The sequence below is a fragment of the Talpa europaea genome (genome assembly GCF_964194135.1).
Source record: "Talpa europaea genome assembly, chromosome: 7".
NCBI classification, from domain to species: Eukaryota; Metazoa; Chordata; class Mammalia; order Eulipotyphla; family Talpidae; genus Talpa; species Talpa europaea.
In genome coordinates this window covers 134,441,635-134,466,670 of record NC_140074.1, presented here as the reverse complement: position 1 = coordinate 134,466,670, position 25,036 = coordinate 134,441,635, and the positions used below count along the sequence as shown (strand labels likewise).

Genomic DNA, 25,036 nt, shown 5'->3' with positions numbered 1-25,036 from the left:
AAGCACCTGTTTGTGTGTGGGGGGGGGAACCCATCCATTCAAGGCCCCAGGAGAGGCCAAGGTGCAGCCACCTTCAAGGCCGCACAGCGCTGGACGGCCAGACGCCGATACCCAGCCAGTCACTGCCCAGGGCTGGCCCCGCTACCCTGGCCGCGGCGCAGGGCAGCTCCCGAGGACCCCGGGCATCTGCAGGGAGGAGGACAAAGGGCAACGTACCAAAGGGGGTTGGGGAGAAGCTGCTCCCCAGAAACCCCATCCTAACTCGCCACAGGTGATTCTCCCCAGACAATCCACCTGGGTTCCCCCACCTTGGCACTCGGCTGCCCCAAAAGGTGACGGGCAGCTCCGGCCACAGCCAGCCGTGGAGGCCCTCCTCCCTCTCGGGGGGCCACAGAGGCAGCAACCTCGGTCCCTGGCAGGGCAGGGGGTGTTGGCCTCCGGCGGCCTCCCCACCGCCAGGCTCGGCCCCCTCCCGGAGGATGCAGGAGCCCCGCCCGGGGGGAGAACAGGCTCCACAGAGGCAGGCAGCCTCCAGCCAGAGGAATTTATGGTGGCCTCCCCACAGAGAGGTCTGGGGGCGCAGGGAGGGGACACGAGGCTCTGCCCCCGCCGGTTCCATGCGGGGCCAGCCACAGGCCTCCCTCACCCTGGGCCTCTTGCCTTGGGACCCCCCAATCGAGTCATCTGCTCCCCTCACCGCTGCGCTGCTGGTTCTGAGAAAAGGGGCCCAGTAAGTGAACTGCCCCAAACCACAGCAGTAGCACGAGCAGCAGGGGTGTGGGCGGGAGGGGCTGGGCCTGGCCGAGCTGGGTGGCCTCAGGGGTCTCTGCCTCTCTGGGCCCCCATGGGTTGCCTCCTCCGTAAACTGAGGCGCGTGCCCAGGGACACATCACCCTGGGATGGACGGGCCAGCTGGGCACCCCGAGCTTCCGGACGCCCTGGATGTCCTGCAGGTCCGTCCCGGGAGGGGCGCTCTGGCCTCTCCCTGGGCAGCCGGCCCACCTCGGCAGCATGAGCCTCTGGGGGCGCCAGCCCAGGCCAGCGGCCCACATCGAGAGAGGCCAGCACAGCAGAAACGGAGGCTGGAGGTGGCGGGAGCCCCAGGGACAGGACATTCTCTCCAGCAGGGGCGTGAGGGGGCGGGAGGCCCACACGTGACCAGAGCGGGGGTCTCAGGGGGCAGGCCAGCTGCGGGCCAGGGAAGCAGCTCGGCTGCGGGGGAGGGGCAGGGCTCTGGCCAGGGCCTCCGGATGGACAGTTCGGGAGGACCCCGCCCCCATCCTCTCTCGGGGAGCAAGGGAATCGCTCTGAGTTGCCAAATTCCAGCGATGAGCCCACATCCAGCCCGCCCTCGGCTTGTTGGAAGCCTGCCCTCCGCCTTCTGGCCGGCTCTGCACAGCTGGGCCGCAGCAGCGAGGGCTGCACGCACGGATGGGCTGGCAGCGCCCATGCAGTAGAGCACCCCTGCACCCCTCCTCTGAGAGGGGCCCCTCTGTCCCTGCCCTCTCCCTGGGAAAGCTGTGGAAGGCAGGAACAGCAGCGCCGCAGCCCGCAATCGGGTCTGAGGACACGCCCGCGGGGAGCACTTTCCTGCGGCTTCAATCCCAAAGTCTTGTTCCGCACGGGGTGATGTGGGAGTCGTGCAGGCGGGAGAGCGGAGCCCCCCAATGACGACACACTGGGATGCGGGGAGCGAGCAGGTCAGGCCCCAGCCACCTCACACACTTGTCTAACCAATTAGCACACAAGACCCAGGCGCAGAGGGCGACACGCTGACCCCCAGCCGGAACGGCGCCCGAACGTGCCAGGGCCAGCACCCACGACGCTGGTCAGCAGCCCAGAGTGTCGTCTGCCCCTGGCCCTGCCTGGTGTTAATGTCCTTCTGGAATGTGTGGGGGGGACTGGGCGGTGCCCAGCTGGGACGGCTCCAGCCCACCCCAAGAAGGGGCCCTTCTGCCAGGGCCTGGGAACCCGACCAGCTGTGCCGACAGCCCGCTGAGTGACCCCACCCAAGTCACCGGCCCCCGGGGGCCTCCAGTGCTCCACCTACAGACTGGAGAGGTGAGTCAGCCGCTGAGGGGCTCTGGAGCCAGGCTCCCCAAGTTGACACACCTCCTCTGCTGCCCGCTAGCCGTGAGGCCGGGGCGGCTTCTGCACCCTCTGTGCCTCAGGTGGGGTGCACACCGGCAAATTGGGAACAACAAAGACCTGACCTCGCAGGTAGCTGAGGGACCAGACGAGGCAGTGTCCCCAGTAATGGGCCCGAGGATCAAGTGAGGTTCACGGCAGCCTCCGGATGAATGACGCCACACCTCAGCGGCCTGCGGTCTCCCCAACAGAGGCTGCCCTCGTCCCCTCCCCCTCAGTGACAGGGGCTCCCGCGGGAGCCCACTCTTACTTCCCAGGGACCCCAACCCCCCTGAACTAGGGTCACTGGGGACTCACACCCTCACCCCAGGGGGCCCTCCTGTCAGTACAAGTCATGCTCTTCAACCCGCCTCCAGGCATGTCTGTGCTGGGGTGCAGGGGCGACACCCGCCCTCACAGAGGGGCTGCTGGACGCAGGGCTACGGTCCAGGGGCTGCTGGGGTGCCCCAGGGTTCCCCGCAGGCCATGGGGCCTTGCCAGGCACACCGCTCTCTTCACGGGACCCCTCCCACAGCGGTGCTCCCAGCAGGGGCCCTGGCCACGCAGCTGATGGGCACCAGAGCCCAGAGCCCGAGCTGGTCTGGCCCTCATGCAGAGACCCTCGTGTAAGGAGCCTTCCAGAAAGCAGGTCGAAGAGGAGCTGGCGGGGGAAGGGCCCTGCAAGGGGACTTCAACACGGAGATGGAGAAACTCAGACGCACGAACGGCTGCGACTTTTTTTCTGCTGCACCAAAGACCCACATGCACCCAAAATGTCTGGGTTTCGTAGGCAGAGGGCAGGGCTTGGGAAAGGCCCCCTCCCCCACCCCGGCGGGGGGAGCCCCACACGTGCTCCCCTCTCCCATCAGCGAGCAAGGGCCGAAGGGCTTAATCAGTTCCAGACGGCATGTGCCGGAGGGGCCTGGAGGGGCCGGGAGGGGCCGGGAGGACCAGGAGCGGGCGGAGGGGCGGGGCCGCGGGAAGAGCCAGGCCGCTGGGCGAGCTGCAGGGGCGGGCACGCCGCCTCCCCCCACTTCCTCTGCACATCCACCCGGCCCCCTACTGCCCCCAGGACAGCTGGGCTCCGCTCCCGGTCAGACTCCAGCCAGGCCCTCCGGCCCCTAGAAAGCAGCCGGCAGGGCCTGGGCCACAGCTGCTGTTTCCGGCTCGGCCGTGCGGCCAGGCCCGCCGGACTTTGTCTCGGGGACTCGGTGGCCGCCCCGCACATCTTGTCCAGAAGGACTGGCCCCGGCTGGCCCCGTGTCCACGACACAGCATCCTCGGGCACCCTGGCAGAAAAGGGGGGCTTCCCTCGTCCACCCCTCCCTTCCTGGCAGGCCCCAGCTGTCCCCTCTCCCACTCAGCCTGGGGCTACCTGGAGCTTTGGGGCCGAGGCCACCAGGGGCCGTGGCCAGGGCTGGGCGGAGAAGCTGCGCCGAAGGGCACGGGATGGGCAGGGGGACTGCGAGGGAGGTGTTCGCTGGCCGGGCCAAGGCCCCCTCCCCAGCTGCTCGGGCTGTGTGACGTGGGGAGCAGCTGAGACAAAGCCACACCCAGGACGGCCGGGCCGGCCCCGCGTCCTCCAGCTGCCCGGGCTCCGGACCGGCGTTTCCTGTGATGACACGTTCCCTTTAGTGCTTGGGCCACTCGGAGCTGGGGTTTCCGCTGCTCAGTGCCAAGAGCACCCCGTGAGAGCTGCAGGGCCATGGCGGGCCAGGACGGGGTGGGGAGGGACAGGGTGGGGGAGGCCTAGGGGTGTGGTGAGCAGAGTCAGGCCCTCCGCACCCCTACTGCCTCCTGGGGTGAAGGACAGAAGCTCTGGGCTGGGGTCCCTCTTGAGAACTGTGGTCCCGGCAGCGGCTCACAGGCCAGCACCGGTCCCCCTGCTGCCACGGTGCCCTCCGGGAGGTTTCCAGAGTCCATCTCTGGCGGCATCAGCCCGAGAGCCACGGAGTCTCAGGACAGCCGCGACGACAAAGCCAACTCGGAGCAAGTGCTCGGAGCGCGGGGCCGTTCCCAGCACCACGGTCCCCCTGGGCCCCGACCGCCCTCTTCCCTCCTCCTACGCTGCCTCCTTCAACAGGAAGCCACAAAGAAGGGCGCGCAGCTTCCCAGGCTCCTGCAGCGGAGGAGAAAGGACTGGCTGCCTCCAGGGCCGGCGCCCTCCCCTGGCAGGCCCGCCCCTGCGGTGGGCAGCGGACAGCCGCAGGGACAGCCTGGGGTCCAGGCCCAGTCAGGGAGCAGGCCTGGTCCTCTCTTACTCCAGCCCTCAGCCAGGCCTGCGCAAGGAGGCCTCGGGGTGAACGGACGGAGGAGCCAGCGAATGACAGCCAGACCACAGGGAGAGGCCTGGAGAGGCCGGAGACAGACCCCGGGAGCGCCGCTCACCCTGAGGACCAGGCCGGGGCGGGGGGCGGGGGCTGTCGGGGCCTGAGCGGCGGAGGCCCAGGCTGGAGCCCGGGTCCCATGGTCAGCTCGGCTCACCCCCCCTCACACACTTTCCCCCCAAAGGAAAGCATCTTGGGGGCCATGGCCGGCCCGCCCCACCCCCGCCGGGTCCACCCTCTGCTAAAACCCCCTCTGCTGCCAACCGTCGCCCACAGCAGGCCTCTAACTTCCTGGACGACAGCGATCCGCCCGGCGAGATCCGGACAGGGGACAAGGAGAGGCCCCCGGTCAGGGGCAGGCCTGCTCTCGGCGGGTGGCGTCTGGCCCCATTTATTTTTTTTTTTAACAAAATCATTTGTATTAAGTTTATGTACAAAACACAAAGGCGGGAGGGAAGCAGCAACGCGCTGACGGTGTCATGTCTGTGGCGTGATGCGGATTGTTTTCATATTTTCCTGATTTAAGGACTGCTTTGTCGCACACAGATGTCACTTTTTTAATCACAACAAAGAGAGGGGGCGCTTCCAGCAGCAGGAGATGCTCCTCAGCCCGCAGAGCCGGGCCTGGCCGCACGGGCACGCCCCGGGGAGCAAGGGCCCGGCCAGCTGCTCTTCCCGGGGCCGCCGAGGGGCTCCCGTCCCCTCCACGACCAGAGCTGCGTCCAGGGCCCAGCAACGGGATGTGCCAGGGGCCTGCGTGAGGTCACTTCCCACTGCGCTGCAGGGAGGATGTGGGTTCAACCAGAGTTTGTGTCAACACAGTCCTGCTTTATCCACAGCCTGAAGGGGTCCGCCACCCCAGCCTGGCCCCGATGCCCGGCGCGACACCCCAGGAAAGATGTTGGCCTGGAGGGGAGCTGCATGGAGTGAGGCAGTGTCCAGGGACGGAGTCGCAAAAACTCTGTGGCCTGATCTCCCCCAGGACTTGAGGCCTCCACTGCCCCCTGCTGACCACTGTGGCCAGGAGAGGAAGATGGGGGGGAGCAGCCAGTGTGGTCAGGTCGGGAGGGCAGCTGTGGGGGCGGGAGGGTGGCGGCACCACAAGCAGGGAGGGGAGCTGGGGGCAGGCAGGACCCAGGGCAGATCCTGCACCCCAAACCACTCCCTCCCTCCTGCCGTGAAATGAGGCTCCAGGGCAGTATACCTGCCTCCCAGGAGAGAAAGCAGCTGGTGACCCCGCCAGAGGCAGCTGCAGGCTGTGCTGTCCCAAGTGCAAGGGACTGAGAAGTCCGCAGCCGTCCCTCCCCTCCCCCCCAGTCCTTCCGGGAATGTGTGGGCTGAGGTGACCACAGGGGCGGGGGCTCGGGGAGTCACGTCTCTGCAGCAGCGGAGGAAGAGCAGGCCCCAGAGCTCCCCTCTGTCCTGGTGACCTTCCAGCTGACTCAGGGCCACCAAGGGGGCCAAGCGCCTGCAAGGCCCGTCCCCCGCTGGTCCATCAGCTCCCTGGCCTCTCGGCTGACTTCCGCCCTGCAGACTGACGCCCCTCACCAGCCCTCTTCCTCCCAGGCCAGCTGGAGCCCTCACCCCACCTCTCTCGCCAGCCAGGGCACCCTTCAGTCCCTCCTCCAAGAGGAAGACTGTCCCCAAACATGTCCCCTATGGGGCCGGCCCTTTCCGACAACAGAAAACTGAAACAGCGTCCTGCGCTCGCCCCTGCTGGCCGTCCATGACAGCCGTCACCCTCCCGGGCACCCAGCACCCAGAGCAGCAGTCACGTCCCACGTCCCCGACTCTGACGGCAGCCGCATGACACCGTCAGCCCAGCCCTCAAAAGTCACCGAGGTCCCTGCAGGGCCAGCACCTGCCCGGCCGGGAACACAGGCCAGCGCCCCCTCAATCTCATGTGCTGTCATCCCCACCCCGCCAGCGTGGGGGGCGGGAACCGTGAGCCCCGGACAAGGAAGTTGGTTCCAGAAGGCTCCCAAGTTCACCTGATTTGCAAGAGGACACCTGTAGCCCACTCTTGCCCCTCTGCCCTTCTCCACACTCATCACAGCCCAGCCTGCACCAGCCGCTGCGTCAGCTGATGGGTCCCCGACGGGGTGACCCTGCTAGAGCTCCCAGGGAGAGACGGCCCCCGCACCTCGCTTCCTTGTCCCACCCAGGGCCCTGCCAAGATTCAGACGCCCCACGGAATCCTTGACCCCAGGACCTGCTGTGGGACTCTGGGACAGTCACTCAGCCTCTCTGGGCCTCTGAGCTGCCAGCGGAGCTGGGGAGACGCACAGAGAGCAGGGCCCAGCGCCTGGCATGGGAAAGGCCGGACAATGGCAGGGTGGGGGGGTGACAGGGAGGATGGTAAACGGGTGGCACCGAAAACAAGCAGGGAGGGGCCTCATGAAACAGGTCGGAGCTGAGGTTAATGGGATGACCAGCGCTTGAGGCAGGGTCCTGGCACTGACTGCCTCCTGGGAAGTCAGGGGGCCTGGGGGGAAGACACAGGTAGCAGAGTAGGTCTAGAGGAGGAGGCCCTGGGGGCCACCATTCCCCCCTCACCCAAAGGGGACGCAAAGCCACCAATTCGAGAGCAGGCCTTCTTCCTCCTGACCTCAGAGTCCTTCCAGCACAGCGCTCAGGCAGCCTGACCAGGGCACTGGAGCCACAAGGGTGAGAGCCTGAGGGGCCGGAGGAAGGAGGTGGGTGCCCCACAACCAACAGGAAACCAGCCTAGCACTGCACCCCCAGAGGGCCCCTGTCCACTGTCCCCACGGCTCTGCCTCGCTGCTAGAGGCCTCCCAGGGCCTCGCCATCCACCTGGACTGACCCCTAGCACTTGTGCTCCCGGCACGCAGGTGGCTGGTGCTGTTAGGGTCACCCGTCTCTAACCTGGCTCCAGCCCCACCTCCGGCCATTGCTCCAGCTGCTGTTCAGTCTCCCTGGGGACTCCGGCATGGGTATTGCTTCCTCTGACTCCTACTCATCACTAGTCATCAGCGATCCATTTGTCAGCCACATTTTTGCCACTCAAGGCTGTCTGCTGAGTCACGACAAGGCTTTTTTGCCCTCTATCCTAATCTCTGCCAGGCATAGCTCCAGCTTTCCAAGGCCCATCAGACACCACCTCCTCCAGGAAGTCTCCCCTGATTGCTCCAGTGATGGCGCCTCCCCTCTGATCATTACCCAGTGCTCAGTACTGACTTAACAGGCACTAACTGAGTGCCCTCAATGTGCCAGGCCCTGGGGACACAGCCAGAGTCCCTGCCCTGGTGGAACTTGCAGTCCACGCGAATGAATAAATGGTAAGTCTCTCAGCCCAGGAGCACCTGGGGCAGAAAAATGGACGCCATGGCCAGGGGTGGGTGTCAGGGGGTGTCCCAAGTACAAAGTGAGGTGCAAACTGGGCATTCAGAAACTCCCTGGGACTGCCACGGTCCCATGTCCAGTCACTGCACACCTGCAGGGGGCGCCCTCCACACACACCACACGTGGGAACTCCAGGGATGTGCAGGGGCAATTCTGCCGGTGGACTGCAGGGGTAGCTTGGGGCTAGCCATCAGCTCCAGAGGGCAGGGTGAGCCTGGGGCTGGGGAAAGGGAGCCCTCAGATTCGGGATCTGTTTGAGGTAGCGGTGCGTGATGACCCCCAAACTTCCCAGGCCAGGCTACTGGGCGGGTGGGTGGACAGGGTGCCAATTCCTGAGCCGGAGGCCTGGGGCTTGGGAGGAAACTGCCAGGTGGGTGGGAGGGCCGGGCTGAGGGCTGGGAGCCACCCTGCACAGCGTCGGGGAGCTGGGTCTCCCCGACACGACTCCTCTGCTCATCTGAAGCTCCGTTCTTGTCTCACACCTGTCTCATGACCCTAAGGTCTCACAGGGGTGACCACTTCCCCAGCCAGCCTCCCTCCCGTCCCACCTGCTACTGCAGATGGGGACAGGAGGCGGGGCCTGGCGGGGCGGATCCTGGCCAGTGTCAGGTGAGCCTGGCCAACTTCTAGTCCACGCTCCACGGGCACCCCCAGCGCCCGTGTCAGTGTCCAGTGCAGCTGGGGGAGGGACCGTGGGCAACAGGTGGGGCCTCTGCAGAGCTGCTGACAGGATGGTGCTGCAGAGGCCTAGTCCGGTCCCCTCCGTTCCTGGGAGTGGGCCCCCCACCCTGGTCTGCTCCTGGCGCCTGGCCTCCCCCAGCAGCCCTGACCTGCACCGGGTGACCCGGGCCTGGGAAGACAGGCCCAGCTGTGGAGGCCGAGCCGACTGGGACTGACAGTGCAGGAGCAGCCAGCTGCACAGGAAGCCCGGCCAGCGCCCCCGGAAGCTTCCAGGTTTCACAGGTTGCACTCCCAGGGTCTGCTGTGGTGTCCCTCTCCTTCCTGTGGCAAAGAGCCCTGGGCCCCAAGGCTCCAGAGGCCTAGGAGGGCGGGAGCGGCCAAGTCCCCAGCGTGACTGCCCACCTGGCGGCTGCAGCCCCGGGTGGTCCTGGCCCCGTTTCAGCCACAAGGACACCACCCTGCCAGCCGACCCGGCCAAGCAAGGGCCGTCACAGCGGCAGCCACGTACCCAGTTAGTCACCACCCAGGGCTCTGGCCACTGCTGGCTGTGTGGCCTGGGGCGAGCTGCTCAGCCTCTCCGCGCTGCGCTGTCTGCACGCGTCAGCGTCTCCAGGCGGCCGTGCAGCCTCCTCTCGGGAAGGCAGTGCCTGCAGCTGTGAGCAGGCTGAGCTCACTACGATTGATGAAATATTAATGATGGCTGCGGCCGGGGCGGGGGGCGGGGGGCGGGGGGGGGGGTGACAGCCTCCCGCCATGTCCCTAAAATGGAAACAAATCTGCTCCCAAGACAGCAGAAAGCAGGCCCAGGGCAGGCCCCGGCTCTGGTTTCCAGCGCGCCGGGCAATTCCTCCAGGCTGCCCCCCCGCCGGGCAGGCCGCCACCCTCCATGACTCATAGCTGGCACCTGCCTCCAGAGCACATGTGGGGACTTTCCAGATCTTTCCTCTCCTCTCACTGACCTTCCCCTCCTCGGCACCCCTCCCTCCGCCACCACTTTCTTACTCATTCTCTCCTTTCATTCCTGTTCAAAAACAAATAATCGAGGCCAAATGTGTCAGCTGGCGCCCTGGAAAACTTGCTGGGCAGCAAGGCCGTGGCTGCTACACAGCAGGAGGCGCGCCTGGGGGGCGGGGCTCAGGGCGCTGAGGCTGGGGCAAGGCCAGGACCTGGCGGCCCCCCATTAGGACCTGGCCTTGGGCCACATCTCTGGAGACTTCACACGCACACGGTCCAGTCCGGGTGGACTTGGAGGCCGAGCCCCTGGGGACACACAGCACTGGGGGCTGCAGCTTGGCCTCCCTACCCCCACCCGGGGGCGGGCATGCAGGTGGAGCTCACACGTCTCCCATGTGGCCAGTGGCACCAGAGCTGGGTCCTGACCAGGGTTCCAGGGGACAGAGCAGAAAGGCGCAGGGAGGGATTCAGAGTGATCAGGGGACTTTCTCGGCAGAGCTGGCCCAGCCCGGGGGACCCTGTTCCAAGCCCGGTGTCGGGCCCTGGCTGCTGCGTGTCAGGTGCGGGGCGGCCCAGAGCCAGGCTTTGACAAGAGCCGGGAAGGAGGGCTTGGCTGGAAGAGGACAGTGCAGCCACCTCGGCAGCACCGGGCCTGGCAGACTGGCCTGGTGGCCGTAAGCTTGCCCCGCGTCCCTCGGGAGCATGCCCTGGGGAAGGGGCTTTGCTAAGGGAGCTGCTCTGCTCCTGTCCAGTGTCTCCTTATTCGAAGGACCCGGCCAGTGTCCCGGGAGCACGTCGCTCCCTGGGCTGCTCCAGGTAACAGGTGTCACGCGAGCCTGGTGCCTGGGACACAGGAGGTACCCGGGGCGGCTAGACGAAAACCCCGCGGGGCTCGCAGGGCCTGTGAGACAGCCTGGCAGCCACCAAACCCTGAGCGTGAGACGCGCCCACTTCTGGCGCAGGCTCCACCCAGCTAGAGGACGCCCCAGGCCTCCAGGGAGAAGCCGGCCACTCCGGCTCCCGGCCTCACCCATCCAGCGCCAGCGCCGTGCTCAGCTGGCCAGGCAGCGGGACCACCTCCGAGCTCCGGCCAGGAGGGCCAGAGGGCAGCCAGGCCTGCAGAAGCCCCCGTAGGGGAGGAGCTCCGGCCCGGCACCTGCTCCGGGCCAGGCGGCGGCAGCACAGCCCAGGTCGCCCACTCTTCCCGGGCTGGGCTGGAGACCTGGGAGGTTCTAATTCAATCCAGAAGGCACCCCAACTGAGAAGGCGCACCCCCACCCCCAGCCCAGCCCAAACATTTCCTGGAGGCCCTGCCAGCAGCTTGGCCTGGCCCAGTGAGGAGGGCACCGGGAGGGAGGGCGGGGCTCCAGCAGCTGGGCTGGGGGGAGACAGGAGACTCCCACTCTGCTCCCATTCACACTCCCCGCCCCCTCCCCCACACACACACAAGCAGGATCTTATTTCAAAATCCAGGGCAGCTGAGGGCCGGAGGAAGAGGGAACACCAGGGCTCGCCTTTCTAACTGGAGTTTTCTTTCATTTCTCATTTCTCAGTGCTTTGCTAAGAAGGAAGGGTGGAGGTGTGCGCGGGCAAAGCCTGGGGGCGGGGACCAGCCCCTGCGCCCTGCCAGCCCCAAGATGGGGGGAGGGGAGCAGCCTCCTTCCCAGGGCCACCCTGGGCCAAATCCAGCCTCTTCCCTGCTGGCGCCTCAGGCTAGCAGCTGAATCTGGAAAATGGGACAAAGAGAGTAAGTAGCTCCGCAGGCACCCAAGCCTCATCCTGCCGAGGGGCAGCAGGCCCGGGCCTCTCCCGGCTGAGATACGCTTTTCCCCAAGCAGCCAGAGGGACCGGGCCTGGAAGGACTCCCCACAGAAGGGGGGGGGGCGCCATTGCCAGCTGGCGCCTGGGGAGAGGGCTGAGGGAGGGGCAGCAGGGAGGGAGGAGGGAGCTGGGCGAGATCCCAGCAGCTCGCTGCCGCCGGAAGGCCCTTCAGAGGCCCCCCACGCCCACAGACGCATCTGGACACCAAGATCCAATATCCCGGAAATTCTGGGTTTGAACAGAGCTGCCCAGCACTGGAAAAGGATGGCCAGGGCCCCAAGGCCCGGGTGGGGCTGTGCAGGTGGCTAGGAGGCCCCAGGGTGCCCAGAGCCCACGGAGGGGGAGCAGGGGCTAAGGCGAGATCAGGAAGCCCCCCCTAGCTGCTGAGGCAGGCAGACAGGGATTTGGGGAGCCACAGGGGCCGCAGGCAGAGCTGGGCTGGGATTCCAGGTCTGGTGGCCACCTTGGAGCCTGACCCCTGCACTCCTGGGAGACACGGGCGTGGCCAAGGCCCTGCCATAGGGAGATGTGAGGCTGGACGCGCCTCAGAGGCCCAGGCACTGGCCCAGGTAGGGGCTGGGCTGCTGCCCAGGGACCACAGGTGGAGGGCCCGCCTCCTTCCAACCCCAGGCCTGGCTCCTCCTCCATCGCCGCGAGCCCCACTGGGAAGCCACTGCAACCACATCCTGCAGCACTCGGCCTGAACTCACCTGGGGGTGCGGCAGCAGCCCGGGCACCAGGTGCCCGACGTCCAGGCAGGGGTGATGGTCGCAGCTGCCACAGGACCTGGTTTGGGGAGGGGTCTCCTCCTCTGTAACCGGAGCCTGCTGCCTACAGGCCTGCTGGTCCCATCAGGCACCAGACTCATGTGAGTCACTAGTCAGCAGTGTGGAGCCTCAGGCCGGAAGAGGCCTAAAGCCAGACCACCTGGGGGGGTCACCCCGGGGTGAAAACAGAGCCCCCCTTCTCCCTCCCGGGCCAGGCTCCGGGCTGCGCAGGTCAGCAGACACCCCCACCTCCGCCCCAGGCAGCCTGCTCTGGGCTCACCAGTGACTTCAGGTGCCACTGCCCCTCTGGCTGGATCCCCAGCCCCTGAAGCCCCCCTTGACGGGGGCGGGGAACAGAAATACACTCAGCCAGCCGAGGCCCGACACCTGCCTGCCTCTCCACCCCCTAGAACTTGGAGCTTTCCCGAGTCACCACCTTCACGTTGTCCAGGACGCCACAGCTCTTGGGGCTGAGCAGGGGTGAGTGGGGCACATGGAGGGTCCTGGGAGCTCGAGTCTGGGCCTCCAGGTGCAGGGACAGGCGGAGGGGTTGCCGGGGCGTGGGGCGGGGAGGGGGGGCCAGGAGACTCTAGACTATGAATCCGGTACAGCTGCTGCAGGCCATGGGGACACGTGGATCCCAAAGCTGCCAGCCAGGCCCAGGTGACAGGTGAGGCTCTGCCCAGGTGCGAGACTCAAGGGGGCGCCAAAAACCTCGGGCAACAAGGCAAGTCAATTCCAACACAGTCTTTTTTAAAAATTGAAAAATTGTTTAAAATAATTTTGGGGCCTCCCTGACGGCTTAAGGGGTTAAACACAGCGTTGTGAAGCTGTCCGCAGCCGCTGCAGCACGAGTAAAATCCCCGGCCAGGGAGCGCCCCACATGGCCCAGCAGACCTCGCCTGTCTCCCCGCTGCTCCCCTCAGCAGTGGATTTCAGTAGATCTGCCTGTTCTGCTCCCCACTCTGTCTCTGGTGACTCCTCTCACCCCCCGTACCTCTGGCCTGCACCCCAGCTCTTGTGTGCATTAACAAATAAATCTTAAAAAAAAAAAAAGAATAAATTCATGCTAGGAAAAAGGCAGGACCGATGTGGGCGATGTCTCAATGAAGCTCTCAACAGGTAAGAAAAGCCCCCCTGAGAAATAAGTGAGACTGAAGCATCTCACAGGGCAGCAGACACGCCAGGGGCGCGCGCTCCCCGGGAAGCCACCCACACGCGCACGGACCCACGCCAGTCCCGGCTGCGGCGGGGATGCGCCTCTGGGGGCCTGCGATCTAGCCAATCCTGAAAATAAAAATAATTTTGAAAATAAAAATACATTTGAAACCACACCCCGAACAACACCAAACTTGCCATTTCCTTTGCCGGGATCACTCTGCCCCCCCATTTCCAGACTGGGGTCCCTGTCATCACCTGCAAGGGGACCGTGTCCCCCAGCATAACCGGAGCACTGCCCCGTCTCCACCTCCCACCCAGAGAACCGGAAGCCCAGCCCTGGCAAGGGCTGACCTTGCTCCTCAGCTATAACACACCGCTCTGGGGCCCCAGGGATGCCAGGGGGCACTGGTGCCCACATGGTCCAGGAAGGAGGAGGGACACCCCGGCTGGAGGCACCGCCTGTGTGACCAGACGCTCTGAGCCCCATCCGGAAGCCAGCTCTGTGGGTGGCTGCCACAAACACCCCAAGTCCCACCACACTGAACAGGAGCTGGGTCAGGGAGGGTCAAGCTGGAGAGAAGACGGGGGGATGTGGGGCGCAGCTCTTAGCTACGTGGCTACATCAGGCCAGTGGCCTCCTCCAGGCTGCCTGTGGAAACCCGGGATCCGGGCGGGGCTGCCACTCTTCAGCGCGCTGGGGGCGGGGTGGGCGGAGGGCCCCCCTCCGGCTCTGAATGTGCCCTCTGTCCACGCCGCACAGAGCGGACAGTCGGGCGGCCGCGCCCGGGGACAGCAGCCCCATTGTGCCGGCCCCGGCTCCCAGCAGCTGTCCTGGGCCTTGGGAGCTGCGGGCGAAGACGCGGCTCCTCTTCTGGCAGCTGCTCCGGCTGCCCATGGCACTGGGCGAGGCCATGTGTCCGGGGCCGGGCCGGGCGGTCAGGGCCTCGGTCCCCAAAGCCACAGGGGGCAGCGCGGAGATGAGCCTCCAGCGCGGGCTCCCAGGGGCCCCTCCGCAGCTGTGCCCGCTCTGCTCTATTTACGGCCCGCTGCAGCTGCCGGCGGCGCTCCCCGCGGGGTCCTTTTCCTGCGTCCCGAGCCAAGTTCTGTCCTTGCCGCCCCCAATTTTGTCCCGGGCCACTCTGCCCCACGGGCCCAGCGGGCTCCTGCTTCATGTCTAGGTGTGAGAGGTACTTCTCCTTAACCCCGCCCAGGGGTTACCTGGGTGCCCTGGGGCCAGGCATACGGGGCTCGGGGCTCGGGAGCGGCCTTGCAGGGAGGCAGGAGGTGGGACGCCCCTTCTGGAGGCAGCACCTGTGTGACCACAAGCAGCCCTGTGGTTTCTTCCACCCGGAAGCCAACTCTGTGAGCAGCTGTCACAGACACCCCGAGCCCCCCCTCCATTTAACAAGTTCCCCATGCATATGCCCTGTGTCGGGGTGAAGGGTGGACAAGAAGCAGCCCCCGTCAGAGAGGAATTCAGAGCCCAGGGACAGGACCAGAGCAAATCCTAAGTTGGTGGGTGTTAAACACGGGGTGTCTAGGAAGCCCCTGCAGAGCCTGTGTCCTCCCTCCCAATCACACGGTGGTCAGCCTCTCCCCACTTCACACCCACACCGGGGCCCCACTCTGCTGGGGAACACTCCGTCACTTTCCTGGCTGATCCCCTCCTCTGCCCTTAGACTCAGCTCAGAACTCACTTTCCTGCTCAGCCCCTGCCCTGCCCACATGCCTATTGGGGAGTCCTGGGAACCCTGTGCTTGTGGGCCCCGCTGTCCCCCACTCCGTCCCAGCCCCCATGCGGGCCTGGGCAGCAGACGCCTGGTACACCTGCCGGTGGGGCAGGCAGGCCTCTGCAAGAAGCCACACTCGCCACGGGGCTTCCTCAATGCACCATCTTTGACCAGCACCATTTCTGGAACTTTCTAGAGAGAGGGTAACCCCACTGAGACACGGCTGTGTCTGCCCCAGCCCACCCTCACCCCACAGCCCTACGTGACTCTTGGACCTGTCTTGGCTCTTGGGGGGCTGGGGCTTGTGCGGCTGCACCCGAGAGCTCAGACCTCCCCACCCCCACTTCAGGCCTCAGAACCTGGACGCTCAGGGGTGGAGGCAGGACACACAGGGAACTCGGCCGGGTGCTGGCTCAGGGCTGCTCCGCCAGGCCCTGCCTCCCCAGGAGCACCCAGCCCCACGGGGAGCAGCAGTGCCCACCTTATAAGGCAGCCTCGGGGAACTTGGCTGGTGTTGGGAGGGGGTGGCTCCCGGGAGGCAGGGCCAGCAGCCCGCCCCGAAGATGTGGTTCTGAACCCTGCAGCCCAGGCCCTCCCAGAGCCACCCAGGCAAGAGCTGGGGTCATCCCCGCTCCTCTGGTGGGAGTGGTCGGGACCCGCTCCCCAGCCCCTGCTGCCCGGGCCCTCTCGGGTAAAGCTGACCAAGGGGCATCTGTGTTCCCCAGTGAGTCCCCTCGGGGCTCCCTGCACCTGCCTGATGCCACTTCTCACCCCAGACTCAGCAACTCCGGCAGTGCCCCCACGACGTCCAAGCCCCAGATTTGGTATCTTACGGGATTCTTTAAAAAAGCAGGAATAAAATCCCAAAGACAACAGCCCCACCCTCAAGTAACCTAGAATACCAGGGCGAGGAAGGAATCCCGAAGGGCGCGTAGCAAGTGCCGAGCGGGACGGCCAGCTGACGGGCAGGCGGACTTCAGCTCGTCTTTCTGTTTTCTGAATTTTAAACAACGGGTACTCTGAACACCCTTCATGTGGGAAACAAAAAAGGTCCAGCTGCGGGAAGAAGACAGATCATTTCCTGCCCAAACCCAATACAAGATCATTATACAGGAGAAGGCCGCGGAGAAGCATGGAGCCAGGGAGTGAGGCTGCCTCTGCCCAGAGGAGGGAGGACTCATGCAGGAGGCACTGGAGGACGCATAGGAGCTCAAGAGGCAGTGGTGTGAAGAGGGGGGTCGGGGCCCAGGGCCCAGAGGTCAGGACCACGGAGAGGAAGGGTGGTCTGTGGGAGACCACGGACAGGCCGCAGCAGGGGCGGGAGCAGGATGGTGCCCGCCGGACAAGAGGCTGAACTGACCGTGGAGGGCTCTGGGGGGAGGGGCCAGGGGGTGCTCACCAGGGGCGTGGATTTCATCAGCCCTGGGCATTTAGGGAGACCAATCTGGAGGTATCTCAGCTGGGGTCCCAGAGACCCTCTCCTCCCGCCCCAGTCACAGCCTGTAAGTCCCCAGGGGAGCCGAGGGGTCTGCTCCCTCCTTCACCCTTCCCTCTGGGTACCAGGGCAGCGGAGTCTGCAGTGGGGGCTGCCCAGAGCTCCCAGCCCAGGCCCCCAAGGGGAGGCAGAAGGGGGCACCGCACCAGTTCTGCAGGAAGGGTGGACAGGAAGCCAGGCCCAGGGAGAGCCTGGTCTGTGTCGGACGACCTGGACGGGCCGAGGAGGGGGGACAGAGACCCAGAGGGACCTCGGTGCGGGGGCCAGTGGGAGAGACCGAGGCCACTGCAGCGCATTCCGGCAACACCCCTCCGCCAGGAAGGCCCTGCCCTCACACATCACGACGGGGCCCAAGGCAGGCGGTCCAGGCCCGGCCCCACCTGCACTCATGAATGTCTGGCGGGTGCCCCTCCTGGCCCGCCCCGCCATGCCCCCCTCGCGTTACTTCCCGGCGGCTTCTGTAGTGATATTTAAGTAACAAGAATCCTCTAGACCCAGCTCCGGCTGCAGGTGGGGGCAGCCTGGCCAGCCAGCGGCCCCCCTTGGGGCTGGGCTCACACCTGCACTCGGGGTGGGCATCTAGACACGGAAACGCTCCTCCGCAGACGCACTCCCCGGTTCCCTCCAAGTTCCAGGCCCCGGACATGCGGCTGCTGCGCGGCTGGGAATGCTTCTCTGCCCCGTCTCTGCCCCGTCTCTGCCCGGCTCTTTCCTGCTCCACACTGGGCCTGGGCTCCTGGAGGCCTCGCCCTCCGCCCCCACCCCCGCCCCCTGCGTCTCAGCGCTGAGCGCCCCTGCTCCCGGGCAGAGCCTGCTGGCAGCCCGGCGCCGGCACGGGCCTCAGGGTGGCCTGAGACCCGCTCCTGGGCTCCCCCAGCGCAGGCCCAGCGCCAGGCACACCCAGCGCCAGCTGTCACCCAGATCTGGACGGCGGTGCCGGCCGCCTCCCAGCACATCCTGTTTGACTCAGCTGAGCGGAGCGCCTTCCCGGGAGGGGCTGGCTCCGGTGCCCAGGACCCTGGACCAAGAGGCTGGGAAGCAGCCGCCCGGCCACGCGCACACCCTGCCGTGCCCACCAGACACCCCGTCCCGGGCCGTGGGGCAGGGCGGCCCTGCAGTCACGTTCACAGAGGGGGAGAACAGACACCCACACCGGGGCTGATCTGAGTGTGATCTGAGGCCCCCGGGGCAGGAAATTCAGCCACATCCCGGCACCCCAACCTGTCGGGTCAAACACGCCTTTGACGGTAACACAGTGGGGGAGCGATGTGTCCAGTACCCCACCCCGTCGCAAGCCTCCCCATCCCAAAGCCACAGGCCAGAGGAAATCTAGTGAAGCAGGGAAACCAAAGCGGGGCAGCAGACAGACGTCCACACACCCATGTCGGAAATGCCACTCACAACAGTGGGGAGCAGGCGCGCCCAGGTGGGGGTGCAGAGAAGGGCCCCTCCCTCCAACGGAGGAGGGCAGTGGCTACCTCACGGGGAGCCTCCGGGACACAGCCCAGTGAGAGCAGCCAGGCAGGGGCTCCGCCTCCGCGAGGGCGGAGGGGGGGGGGGGTCAGACAGAGACAGGGGTGGGGGAGCAGGACCAGGGTGGGGGCCCCATGGGGACAGAACAGGGGAGCCAGGCGCTCTGGAGACAGAGGGTCACGGCCACACAGCCACGGGGTTAACACACTTTAAAAATGGTGAAAACGGTGAATTTTATGTTAGACACAATTTTCCAGTTAAATAATAATTTTAAAAAGGTAAATCAAGGCCCAGACGTCCTTCCTGCCTGTCCAACCCGCTCACTCGCTGAGTCCTGCCCGAGTGGCCCGGGGTGGGTGGCACTCATGGGGTTAACAACCAGCCAGCACCTGTAACATGACCCCACGAGGCTGGGGGATGGGGGTACAGCAGCACCCCTGGACCAGCCTTCCCTGGACTTCCAGGACCAGCACTGCCTCCCCATGAGCAAACTCTGGTTTGGGCCCTGGAGGACAGAGCTCAATCCCGTCCTTTCTCCCCCTTCCTGGGAAGCGTACCCCCAAACGAAGCTGCGAGCAGGTATCCCTGGCTTTCCACATGGTGGGGACCCCCTCCCAGCAGCTGGAGAATCATAGAGGCCGAGACGAGGTGTTCTTCCCTTTCTCCTGGCCTCTGACACACCCCTCCCTCCCACGAAAAACCCCCAAAGTAAAATCTCCGAGGGCTGGAATGCACCTCACACCCAGAGGCCGGGGCCACCCACCCCAGGCTGGCAGAACCACCCGCAGAGCAGCTCCCACAGGACCCCACACCTGCCTCACTTCCCATGATCAGACACCCACACAGCAGGTGCCACGCCAGAGCCACGCCCAGGACCCTGGGTGGAGTCCTGGCCACCCAGAGGTGCTCCCAAAGTCCAAACGGATCCCAGCCCCAAGGCACAGAGCAGCTGGCCCCTCCCCTCTCCCCCGGGACACCCGTCCTTGAATGCTCAGGTCTGCGTGAGAAAACGCCGCCCCCAGCGGTCGAGCCAGCTCCCACCCAGCGCAGCAGCACCAGAGACCTGGCCTCTGCGACTCACCCTCTTGGCTCTTGGGTGGCCCCTCGGCCGCAGGGGGTCCCTTGGGCTCCAGCCGGCTCTGCAGCTGAGACATCAGGGCGGGTTCGGAATTCTCCAGGGTCGGGGGCAGGATGGGGGAGGCAGGCCTGTCGGCCGGCTTGGGCACCTGGAGCTCCACCCGCTTGGGGGCTGCGTCAGCGGCAGGGGCAGCGGGCACCTCGGGGACCTTGGGGGTGGCGGGCTCCATCCTCCGGTGGGCCGGCTCCTGGGGCTTCACGAGGGTGATCTCCGTCCTCCGAGGGGCGGGCTCCGGCGTCTTGTGGCCCAGCACCTCGGCCCGCTTGAGCCCGAACCGGGCCGGGCCGGCACCACTGGCGTTCTCCACCTGCTTGGACGAGATGTCGATGGAGAGCTCCGTGCGCCGGGACACGGGCTCGGCCTTGGGCCCCGGGAGCTCGACCCTCCGCAGGGCGGCCTTGGGGGAGCGCTGGCTGAGCGAGTCTACATGGCGGGCGGCTGGCTCTGAGTTCTGGAATTTCTGCGTGGAGCTGGCCACCGTGGCCCGGAGCAGGGGAGTCTGGACCCTCCGGGGCGGAGTGGAGTTGGGGGTCTCGACCTCCTCGACCTCAAAAGATCTTTTCAAGGCTGAAAGACAGAGAGAGGAAGACGCGGTGAGCGGAGCCTGGAGCAGGGCAGCTCTCACACTGGAGAGGGGCCAGCCCGCTCCGTGGGGGCTCGGCACCAACAAGCACACCCCCTGGGGGAGACAGAGCAGAGGCGAGGCTGGGAGGACGCGGCCCAGCTGGGGTAGAGTGGACGTTCAGTACAACCTCCACGAGAATGTCCCGGCCCAGGAGGCTTTGATCTCTTCCTTGTGGTGGTTTTCCCTGACCCCTCCCTCCAGCGCAGACGCCAGTCAGTAAGGGCCGGCGGCCGCGGCGGCAGGAAGGGTCAGGACCTCAGTAGTAACCACCGTAGCCACCCCCGTCAGAACCACGAAGCGGGGAGCCCACTGCCTGCAGGGGGGGAGGGCCAACACCAGCACTTCTCCCACAGGCCAGGCGCCGGCCTACCGCAGTCACTCCTCACGGCAGCCGCGGGATGTGACCCGCCGTCCCCCATACGCATGGGGAAACTGAGGCCCGGGTGCTTGAGCAGTGTGCCCAAGGCGCCTAGGGGCAGGGGCAGAGCCGCGATGGTGTCCAGCCCTGAGGTCCGTGGTCCCACCACTGGGCCGTCCAGCTTGTGGCGGAACAGTCTGGAGCCTGGCGCGACCACCCCACCTTTCTCTCCTTCACCCTGGCGGGTTGTCCTTGTCCTGACTGTCCTCCCAGGGGGCCCCCCGGACGCTGCCCATCCCTCCAGAGCCCAGGCCCAGAGAGAACTGCAGACGTGCCCAGCTGCTCCGGGTGGCAAAGCCCGAGCAGAAGGGACCATGAGGCAGGAGCAGGACCCTCGCGACCGGCCCCCCAGCCTCTCCCACCCACCAGCCCTGAGGCCCAGCACTTCATGGGAGCCCCACGTCCTCCCTGCCTGCAGTGGGACCCACCCCAACAGCAGCTCTCTGGGGCCGCCAGCTCCCATGACCATCTCCTCTCCTCCAGGTGCCACCCAGCTCTGGTCTCTTCCCAGGCGTCAGAACTCCCTTCCGGAGACCAGGAGGCCCTGCTCCGATACCTGGCCGCCTGGCCGCCTCCAGGCCCACCCTCCATGCAGCCCTCTCCAAGGCCCGGCCACCTCCACCTCGTGGACAGAGGGCGCAGAACCCCGGGCAGCAGAGGCCAGGCAGGGACATCAGAGGACACTGTCCCAGCTCCGCTGCCGTCTGGGTTCACGGGCCCGCATGGCCCGAGTTTCGGGCTTCTCAAGAGAATCTGAAAATCCAGATTCTAAGATCTAAAATACCTTTTTAAAATATGTTTTTTTTTTTTTTTAAATATGTTTTAAACATGTTACAAACCAACCAAAACAGCCCTTTTAAAACACACGGGCAGGCTGCACCCGAGCTGCGGGCCCGGCCTCCAGGGGTTCCCCAGCGTGCAGCCCACCCCACTGGGGGCCGTTAGCCAGGACAGAGTGCAGCGGCCCGGGGCACCGGAGCCTGGAAAGCCAAGTCCCTGTTCCGCTGGCCACAAAGGGCAGAGCAGTCAGTCCCGCGCGTCCCCAGCAGCACCATCTGAACTGTGCCTGTAAGGTGGCCCCAGAGGCCGGGGACTGCTCAGCTGGGGTGTCTGGCTTGCTCTTGAGGCCCAATGCCATCCCCCAAACAAGCACATCTCCTGATGTCCAGTCCCCAAAGCCAGGCTGTTCTCACCTCCTCCCAAAGGCCACCCCGTTCACACCACTTCCCTCCCACGTAGCCTGGCATCTGGGGTGTCCTCCCTCACACCCCACCAGCCACCTCCAGCCTCATCACCAGGCCTCAGGGGTTTCTGCCTCCAATGTAAAGGTCCGACCAGACACAGGTTTGTGGGCACAGAGCACAGGGGCCCCCCGGATAACTGGCCTCAGGAACAGGGAGACACTAGGTCCTCAGCCCCACTTTGGCCTGTGGAGCTTCACTTCCCTCTGGGGTCTGCAGGCTGAGCTGTGTCCCCCCAAAACACGCTAACCCCTAGCACCTGGGCATGTGGCCCTATTTGCAGAAAGGGTTTCTGCAAAGAAGCTTGGGGTGAGCATTCCAAGTGAGCTTGCCCTGGATTTAGGACAAACTCTAATCCAGTGAGAAGTGTCCTCGCAGGAGACAAAGGGGGAGAGCCCGGAGGGGCCCCATGACCACACACCGGGCAGCGCTCCAGCCCCGACCACACTCCGCGAACGTCCCGGGGAGGAGCCAACAGAAGCCGGCCGAGCGCCCCAGATGAGCCCAGAGAGAAAAAGCTTCTCCTATTCCGGTTCCTGGCATCACACCAAACCCCAGATGTGGGAGAAGCCGCCAGGGAGCTGCATCGCCGCTTCCCATCAGGGTAGCTGCTGATGACACAGGCTGCTTTGCAAGAGCCGCCATGCATCCGCCTCCCCACCCACAGAGGCCCCCAGCACAGAGCGCCCAGCCAGGGAAAATTCGGGGCGCCTTGTCACGAAGCTCCACAGGCACCAGCCAGGGTCTCCAGCTCATCCCTTTGCAGGTCTGAGAACTCCATGGCTGCACGTCAGCTCTGGTGGCCGGCGGTCCCAAAGGAGCCACCGGGCAGAATAGTGGCCATTCACGGGCTAGCGCTGGGCTGTGTCCCCTGGTCAGTGGGTTAAAGAGCCAGTGGTGGGGCCTCCCCGGTGGCGCAGCAGGTTGAGCACAGCACTGCGAAGCTGTCTGCAGCCTCTGCAGTGCGGGTTCGAGTCCCAGCTGACCAGGGAGCTACCCACATGGCATGGCAGACCTCTCCTGCCTCGCCCGCTGCTCCCCTCAGCAGTGTCTTTGGTCTGTCTGCCTGTTCTGCTCCCCACTCTATCACTGGTGAATCCACTCACCCTCCCACGTCTCTGGCCTGTACCCCAGTTCTTGTATAAATAAAAATAAATCTTAACCAAAAAAAGAGCCAGTGGGGATGCAAGATGCCCAGCGGGGCTTGAAGAGCCGGATCCCCAGAGCATCAGACACAAGCACTGCCACCCAGGCCGAGTGCCCAGCTCCGACTGCCCAGCTCCGCTCACACCAGTTGCCAAACTGCCCGCCTGCCCCTCCCCAGGGTCCATGCCCAGCGGACTCCTCTGCTCCCCAAAGTCTCACTCCACTCGCCCTTCCCTTTGCCCCGTGGTGAGCCTCAAGGCCCGGAGAGAGCCTGTGTGCACGGGCCGCCGCCGGGCCTGTCCCGCGAAGACTCAGAAGTGAAAGATTTATGTTTGCAGACATTTGCACCAGCGCCAGGACGGCGCGCGCTGGAAACAATCCGGGCTCCGCACATTGTCCAGCCCCAGATGCCGCGATCCAGCGCAGTCATCAAAATCCAAGGCTTGAAGATGAGAAACGCTGAAAATACGAAGCAAAAATAGCAGCTAAAGACCTGGGTGGGGCCGCCCCGAGCACGTGTGGCTGCGCCAGAGGCGCCGTCCTGCACCGAGCGGAGCTCCGGCCACCAGGCCCTGCCCTGCCCCACACGTCTGCACTGGACATGGGTCACTCCACGTTTCCAGGGGCTAAAGCCACCCACAAGCCTGCCTGGGAGCAGGAGTGGACGACTCTGGGAGGGCCCCGCCCGCCCTCTCCTCCTCGGTCTCAGCTCGGCTGGCCAGGCAGAAGCAACCTCCTGGTCTGTGCCTGAGGGGCGGGAGCAGGCGGCTGGATCTGGGCCTGTTTAAGGAGGAATGTGTGTGCACAAGGGGCCATTGTGTAGGCGCTCTGGCTGCCGCAAGCCTCTCCCGGCTCCCGAAACACTTCCTGCTCCACAGCAGGCCCCAAAGCCCTGCTCTGGCCTGGACAAGTGGCTTGCAGAGAAAGGCCAGAGACCACGGTCAAAGCGCGCCCCACGAGAGAGCCATGTGGCTCTTCCGGGCAGCAGCAGAGCGGGGTCTGTCCCTGAAGAAACAGTGGCCACTGGGGAGCCAGGACTAGGGTACCAAGCAGAGGTGCCTCCCTGCCCACATGCCCTGGCCAAGCCTGCAGGGAAAAGCCCAGGGAAAGCCTGGCGGGCAGGATGCTCGTAAGCTGTGAGCATGCTGCACTGGGTCCACGGGTGAGCTGACCAGGGCCCAGCTGGACAACGCCCCATCCTCATCTCCTGCGAGTTCCCAGTTTAGAGCACCCCTTCTTGGTGAAGGGTGGGTGAGGGCTCAGGCAGGCTCTTGGGGTAGCACAGCGGGGTCTGGCTGTGGCTGGGAGGCCCAGGCAGCAGGTGCATGCGGAGTCCAGCAGTGGGAGGGCACGCAGGGGCTGTGCCCGGGGTCGTGAAGGGCCCCTCTGGCACAGCAGGAGGAGCAGAGGATTTGGGACCCAGAGAACCATGGAAGTGACAGTTCTCCAAGGAGGGCACCGCAGGCCACAGAAGTGAGACCAGGCCTCGGCCAGGAGTGGACAGGGCTAAGGGCGGAGGGGGCAATTCCGGGGAGCTGAGAGCTGGCCGGGCTGCGGGCACCTGGCCGCAGAGCCAGGGGTGCAAGCGGGAGAGCAGCGACCACGGCCACCTCCCGCCTCCCTCCCGGGGTGGCAGCTACTGCCATCGCCGGCCCCGTCGCCTGTGCACTGGGCGCCTGTGGGTGGGCTGGCAGGCGGGCAGACCACAGGGTCACCCGTGTCTACCACACCCACCCCTGGGATTTGCCCCGGTGCCTGAGCCCAGAAGACAGAGAAGGGGCTGCTTCCCACAAGGCCGCCCTCAGCAGGAACTGGGGAGTGACGACCCCAGCTCTCTACTGGGTGGGACAACTCTGGGGTACAGTGCAGCGTCCAGGACAGCACCTTAGGGGGCCTCCCTCCCTGTTCCCCTCCAGCCCAGGGCCACTTGGGGTCACTCCCACTTGAACCCTTGTCTCAGCTGCCTCTGGGGGTGCAAACTAAGCCCGGCTGGGTGGAGGAGGGAGGGTGCTGGGGGGCGGGCAGGGGTGGGGCTTGCAGGCTCCGGCAGAGAGGAGGCCGCGCAGGCAGGGCAGGGCGGGAAGCACGACCGTCCAGGTGTAAGGGCTGAGGGGATGGGGGCTGCGACGCCCACACAGGCGAGTCTGCAGGGAGCGTCCACGGGCCGAGGCGGCCCCAGTGCGTGGGCAGCTGAAGTCCAGCCTGCTGTCCTCGGAGAGGGCACCCTTGCACTCCCCAGGGTCCTGACCAGGCCCTAACACCTAAGGTGGGTTAGTCACAGGTGTTCACCCCTCCCTCCCAGGGAAGGATCTTGGGGTGACGGCGGCCCCACAGCCTTGACTCCCACAGTCACATGGCCACTTTTGCTTCCAGAAATCTCCCCAGCAGAATGGAATCAGCAAAATCAAGGTCCCCACTCCCCAGGCCTCTTCTTTGAAAGCCACGCTGCTGGGCTGGCCATGGTGGGGAGGAAGCCTCGCGGGGCCTGCCCCCCACGACCTGCCTGACCCTCCACAGGGACACAGGGTCAGCCCAGGCAGACTTTTAAAGTGGCCCTAAGAGGCTGGAC

At 65.6% G+C, this 25,036-nt stretch overlaps 1 protein-coding gene across 1 annotated transcript in view; it reads right to left on the bottom strand.

The window, feature by feature from the left end:
* SEPTIN9 (septin 9) overlaps positions 1–25,036 on the bottom strand; it is a gene marked incomplete at both ends in the record, with an annotated part of 70,221 nt that overhangs the window by 33,499 nt on the left and 11,686 nt on the right. Inside the window, one exon of the mRNA XM_084238091.1 lies at positions 18,981–19,604. Within this exon, the coding sequence (XP_084094217.1) occupies positions 18,981–19,604 (624 nt within the window). The remainder of the gene's footprint in view (positions 1–18,980; positions 19,605–25,036) is intronic.